General features: G+C 39.5%; 1 protein-coding gene across 1 annotated transcript in view; it reads right to left on the bottom strand.

Moving 5' to 3' along the window:
* Positions 1-6,296: 6,296 nt before the first annotated feature.
* Positions 6,297-6,903, bottom strand: part of LOC104167142 (thiamine transporter 2-like) — a gene marked incomplete at its 5' end in the record, with an annotated part of 3,291 nt that continues 2,684 nt past the window's right edge. Inside the window, one exon of the mRNA XM_009707297.1 lies at positions 6,297-6,476. Coding sequence (XP_009705599.1) covers positions 6,297-6,476 — 180 coding nt within the window. The remainder of the gene's footprint in view (positions 6,477-6,903) is intronic.

The raw sequence follows: 6,903 nt of genomic DNA, 5'->3' as shown, positions 1-6,903 counted from the left end.
GAGTTGCATGGTGAGCAGCAGGTTCACTATATCCTTCTGGGTGACTACTTTTGTTTCTCTGAACTTTAGTTAGAATTTTTGACTGAGACGTATGGAATTAGCTCACCAGAGGTGAGTTTGGCTGAAAGAGCCAGTATCTGTATGACACATATTTTTGAGTTAAGGATTCTTGCTAAAATCGGAATGAAGGCATCCTATCATGCTATTTGTGTATTTCATATAAGAAAGAATATTTCCCTTTGTGATTTAAAAAAAAAAAAAAAGGTGGAAAAAACCCCGAACAACCCAAATCACAAATAGTTTTTTCAGAAGAAACCTTGGGTTCAGACTATGCTAGCAGATACTGCCTTACCATTTTGTACTGCACATCAGGAATGACTATTCTTTGTATTAAATGTATGTAGGTGTACCAAGCTTGTGTTTTCTAATTATACCATTAGCTCCATGACTCAGCCACTTGTTAACTATGTCCCCTTTTGTTGGGAAGTGTTCTGCTGAAGCAGTCAGTACTTAACAGAGGAGCAGAGCAAAGAAACTTGCAGTACATGCTTTTGTCAAACAAAAAAAACCTTCTTCAAATGTGAATCTGACCTCCACAGGTTAATGAATGCATAAAACAGCCCTGTTAATATAGGTAATAATCCAACAGCTCATAAAGAGAAGTCTGCTTGGTTTTCTTATGATTTGCCATCACTATGTCACTGCCAGGGTAATTAATTCCATGATAAGTATAAATAAATCTTAGTGTTGCCACTCCTCTGGGATTCTAGGTGGACGGAGGAAATATTTGACCTGATTTTGATGAAAATATCAATTTCTTAAACAACCACCAAAGTGGCTTCAAAATCCTAAGAATGTAGGGATTTAAAGTTTTTACCTTCTGCAAAAGAGGTGGTGACTCCTTACTATTTTCCAGAAGCATCTTAAATATTAGTCTCTAGATAAAATATACCTGTATTATTGAACACTTCATCTCCCCTTCAGTTATTGCTGTAATACTTAATGCTTTAAGCATTCTAATTATTACTTAAAAGAATAGTTACATACCTCTTCAATTGTTAGGTTTTTGTCTGGTCCAGTTAGATAAGGAGTGAGAAAATATTCTGATGGCCTCATTGTGGAGAAAAATCCATTTGCACAGATGATCAGCATGGGATAAATCCAGCTGCGGCCTACAGCCTCCTTCCAGCAATCCATAGTCTACCTAAAAAAAAAAAAAAAAAAACTGAAGAAATAAGCGCATCAGGAATTTTATAAAGATGCTCTTCACAGTTGGTAAAAATTTGTTTGCAAGTTTACTTTTTAACTAACCCCACTTCACCTCATGTTTCTCTTACTAAACCTGCCAGTGATCACAGATGCAGCTTGTAAATGAACAACTTAGATCAAGGTGCATCGGTGGTGGTAGACTGCAGTCTCTGTATCGGCTGTCAAAGGTTGCTCTTAATGACGTACTTAGAATTCAGTGGATGTATCCTAGTGGAAGAATAAAGTTCCATTACGGTCTCATTTCCAAATGAGCGGGCAAACTGTGCGATTAAAGCTCATTCTCAGCACGCTCAAAGAGGCTTTTTTCTGTTGATTTGCAGCCTGAGTGCCAAGTGGAACAACAGAAGTGCAAGCCTTTTTGCAGACAATAAAAGCCACCAGCCAGCTCATGACCCATTGTTTTCTTCAAAATGCTTATCATATTTTTTGCACTTCAGTCATTTGAGTGCGTAAAGAAAGGTGCAGAAACTATCTGCTCAGAGTACATGCTCAGACTTAGAAAAGAGGACTCTTGACTTCACTTTTGAAAGTGGTGATCAAAAGGAAAAGAGTGAGGTTTGTTTCTTCTGTGTAGTTGGCAGCAAAAAGAATTCTAAAGAGACTTGGGGTTTTTTAAGCTTATTTTACTTATTTTGTGTTAGAAAGTCAATTCCACTGTCCCTGGAAAATACGTGAAACAAGAACATTTAGAAACATAAGAGAATGAAAGCCAAGCACTGACTGATGTTTAATCAGGCTGTTATAAGCTATTTCTTTCAAATTGTTGAATTCCATTTTATAGCAGGCACTTTTTCAAAAGTGCTTCTACTTGCACTGTGAGATTGTATTTGTTTAAACTTAGCATGAATAGTATGTTGTTAAGGCAGTATTTCTGTGACTTCGGAGGAATGTTACAAAACCCAGCCCTATTCTTGAAACTTGATTTTAAATGATTGCCTCTGATTATCATCTTTCTCTTACAAACCATTGTATATAAAATGTAGCCTGTATTATCGTTAACTCCAGATCTGCTTTGAAAACTTTTGACATCTGTTATCTTTTCAAAATAAAAATATATTAAAACCTGGACTGATCAGTAACATCAGCATAAATCTTGCATCACTTCCAAATGCTCTGAGCCAGTGAGTGGCCAGCACGCTTCCAAATAACTCCAAAGGTAATGAATTACCTGTCAAAGCTGTGGCTGTGGTGCATTTGCTGTAGACTCATGCGCAGTTTCTTCCTACGATGACTTTCTGTCTTGTAGAAGAGAAGTCAGAAACCCTTTAGAATTGGAGGTAGTAAGAAATTTCTGTGTCTTTTTGTTTTCTAGAAGTTCTTTCTAAACTTGATAAAATGTTAACAGAATTTAAGTAATAATAATAATAATTCATCACAGCTCTTCTTGCTTGCAGAACGTGTCCACGAAGATTGCAGGGGAAGCTTTTTCCTTTACAGGTTTTGTCAGCAAACTTGAGTTCTAATTGTAAGATAAAGCTTTAAGACTCACAGTAGCTAATGATTAATAAAAACTGATATGGCAAGAAAGCAATCACTTGATTGCATTTTTGTGTTAATAAATACCTTTAAAAGCTCTGGTCTCTGGTTCATGGATAAAACACAGCACCCACTTCACAGTTTGGGCTGACACTGACCCTCCCCTGCACATAGTGCAGTGGCTTCTGGGCTCACGGGGTCTCTTCTGACTATCCTGGCTTTGCTGGGGGTGCGGGGACACAGAATACTTTATACTATTATTTGGCCAGGAATTATTTCTGGGTAAGTGACCTTAAGTGACCAATCTGTCACTTAAAGGCAAACGGACAAGAAGATAAAAAGGTTCTGAATCTAGCTTCTAAGCTAAAAAATCAAAACAGAACCGCTTCAGAGAAATGCTGCTGCTTTGCTCTCCTTTACCCAATTTTTTTAGACTGGACTCCCTACGTCTTCGAAGGTTCATCAGAGGACGGAGTTGACCTGAAGCCCGTCAGCAGGATGTGTGTTGACACTGGGAGCAAACGCTGTGACTCTCGTAGGATGGGCCCCACGTGCTACCCAGAGCAGCTTTGTGAGCTGGATAGAGCCTGGTCGTCTTCTACAGGTATGGAAAGTTCTCACGTTGCTTTGAGTGTGTAGTGTGACCAGGCAGACAAGTGTTTGGAAAAGCCAGGCTTGCCTCTGCATTTCGTTCTCTTTCTTTACCAATAGGTTCTGAGAAAGGAAAAGAACCATGGAGAAGATGCTGCTGGCCTGCTGAAAGGTGGCTGCTGACTAGCATTTCTCTGGTAACCTGCACAGTGCTTGGTTAATACCTGCTTGCTTTGAATACAAAGATACAATTTGTTTGCCGCCTTGCTGGCCAGAACTGGCCTTATCAGCTTGCTGGACTGTATCTTCATGGAAGACTTGTGCCCAAACCTGCTAATGTTTCAAAGGCAATTAGTGTTGTATTTAGAGGGGGCTTGTAGCTATGGGGAGCGACGTGCTTAGCTCTGGATTTTCATATTTATGTGGAATACTTTAGTGTGCTAGGAGAAAGATAAGTACTTAATACTAAAAACTGCAAGGAGAGGTGGATTTGTTCAGAGTTTCCTTTTCCTGCAGAACTAGAGCCTGTGGTTCCAGCCTTGCTCATAACCTACCAAGCCTCAACTATCTCCTTTCCAAAGAGTGTGTGTGTATGTTCATGAACACACAGGTAGATGTGTGCATCTTGCTGTTTTGGATGAAATCTCTAACTGATTGCCCGGTTAATACTGATTTGCAGCTGAAAACCAAGAGTAATGTAAGGCTTTACCTTTCTCTTGCTGTTGCTTCTGCTTCCAATGTGTCATGTTCTTCCCAACGCTCCAAAGAGCTGCCCTCTTCCTTCCCTATTCCTCCTCCCAATGCTCCCCCCAACTCCCAAACTCAAAATCTTTCTTTTGGAAATTTGAGAGAATAGCAATTGAGAATTTTTTTCCCAAGTCTTCTCTCTTTTCTGAAGTTCATATTCTCTACAGCAGCAAACATGGTGTCTGCTTGGTTCCTTTGCTCGCTAGTGGCATGCCATATACATAGAAGGTAGTCAGCTTTGACCAGTTCAAACAGAATAATTTTTATGGTTATTTCTACTAGGTTTTGTAGCTCCTTTTTCTGCAGCTTACTACTGCCGTTATTTTTTTTTAATAATAGCAAAAATCTTCACATGTTGCTAGTTCCTTTCCTTTTGTCAGATGCTACATAGAGAGACATATTTGTTAACTTTCTGTACCAAAGGCAGTTTGAGACTGTGGAGCTGGAAAGACCAAGTTCCTCTTCTCATTTAAACAGAAACTGTAGTTAGCTTCTAGTCTGAGACTGGCACCTAATTCTTTTAATTAAATGCCTCAAAAGAAGATTCCTACTCACAAGGATAAGTAAAACAAAATAGTCCTTGCTTTACTGGACTTTGTCCCTGTTTCTTCAGGCAGGAATATCAAGCCCTCAGTTCTGCAGTAATAAAAGTGGAGACTTTTATTAGTCTTTCATTAGTACTTAGTGGAGTATAAGTACATCTCCTGCTTTTACAACTGCATTGGCTAAGCTGTTCTGCTTAAAGCCAGTTTCCAACAGAGAATGTCCACACAATGCACAATAGTAAACAAAAAGTCTAGAAAATTAGCTGGGTTCATTTGGTCACATCCTACTGATTCTTCTTGTGACATGAAACAAATTGCTTCTCTCCTGTCTGCTCTCGCCTCTGAGTAGTTTGTTTAGTTGCAATATGTGACTATTGTATGAAAAGCACGTATGTCTGTACAAATGATAGCTTGTGTCTCTACAGGAAAAACATTATTCTGTAAATGCTAAACATTTTCTATTTTTATTAGTTAGATGTAGGTATTGGAAGCTAGAAGCAAACAGCAGTACAGAAATAACTTTAACATATGGACATAATGTATATTAAATTAGGCATTCACTAAGCAAAATCATTTATAGTCTCTTTTTTCTTCAGGACTAACTGTCCTTTGTGCTGGACTAAATTAGCCATAGGACTTGAAGCTTCTTGATAAATTCTGAGATGCTGACCCTGCCAAATCTTTCGCCAAGATCATGGACCTCCCTCATTTGGCACTCAAAAGCACACATGATGCTAGGTTTTTGTTTCAGTTATAAATCTTCCTGGATAGTCATGCTAATCTGGAATTTTCCTGGGCAAAATCAGCCAAATTTCTCCACAATGCACTTCTCTGGTTTTAGTCCATACTACTCAATCCCTTTGATTTTTTTTTCTTTTCCTGTTGAAACAGGAAGACGCTTGGTCTTGAATTTAATTTTACTGGAAGCACAAGGAGAGGAGTGGGGATTTTTCAGGTTGTTTTGACTCTGAAGTTTTTCCCTTCTTGGCTGAGATTGCTATGGACTCAATACAGTGTTCAGGTTGCAGCTGTCAAATGTGGGCCAAGCAACAACTGTGGCTTAGCAAACAGTGAGCCTGCTCAGATAGGTTGTACAAACCCTGTTTTTCTACACCGTTGTGTGCAGAAGGCTCACTTCTGATGTGGGCTTTTAAATTAGAAGGGAGGAATCTGTCACCGAATTGCCTGTAGTTACGTAGGAAAGAAATAATGATGCAAATACAATCCCTTCTTCCTCGGTTCAGAACAAGGTATGTGCAAAGCAGGGGATAGACCCTTCACTCACATGCATGAGCAAATGTGTATGGAAGCAGCTTGCCAACACCGTATGCAAGAGCTAGAACAAGCAAGGCATGGTGAACTCTGATCTCTGCCATCATGCATGGTGGGATGCCAAGGTGATTGCTCTGCTCTTGTGTATAAATTACTGCTGTTAAGCTATTCATAGGCAAGTAAATATGAATCTAAAGCAATTAATGTTTTCTTCTTGGCACAGTGCCATTATGCTTAGGTCTTAGCTGACATATGTTGTAATGAAGTGCTGTGATGATTCAGCGTAGCTTTTCAGGGCTGTGTTGTACGTTCATCTTGCACTGCTGTTCCCTGATTGCTGCAGTAGGAGCTCTTCTGCCATGAGGGCCTGGCCACGTGAGCCTGCCTGCCTGGCTCCTACAGCCATGTCGTATAGCCAGTTACAATCTGCTCTTTTGATCCGTGCTCAGCATGGTTCAGATGCCCTTTGCAAGATCTTGCTATTTTTCTTTTGCATTTGCTTGAGACAAGCATGTAAATGCTTCTGATCAAGAAAATCCCAGCTATGACTGCAAAGTAGCTGCCATAAATTAAAAACTGGAAGGGGGAGAGAAAAAGGCAGAAGAATTAACGAAACAGTAGGGAAACGCTGCTGCTTCTGAAGATAAGACACACTCTATTTTGTTTATCTGTGTTCTGGCACAGTTTCTCTATGTTCAAGTTTTTGCTTTGTGATTATGCAAAATCTTAGCTTTTCCAGCAAACAGCAGATCTTTGAAGAATGAAGAACTACCCAACTGGAAGGGGGAGAGAAAAAGGCAGAAGAATTAACGAAACAGTAGGGAAACGCTGCTGCTTCTGAAGATAAGACACACTCTATTTTGTTTATCTGTGTTCTGGCACAGTTTCTCTATGTTCAAGTTTTTGCTTTGTGATTATGCAAAATCTTAGCTTTTCCAGCAAACAGCAGATCTTTGAAGAATGAAGAACTACCCGTTGCTTTCAATCCTTACGCCTCTTAATA

This window comes from Cariama cristata, unplaced genomic scaffold (genome assembly GCF_000690535.1).
Source record: "Cariama cristata isolate BGI_N322 unplaced genomic scaffold, ASM69053v1 scaffold43429, whole genome shotgun sequence".
Taxonomy (NCBI): domain Eukaryota; kingdom Metazoa; phylum Chordata; class Aves; order Cariamiformes; family Cariamidae; genus Cariama; species Cariama cristata.
This window is presented reverse-complemented; position numbering and strand designations above follow the sequence as displayed.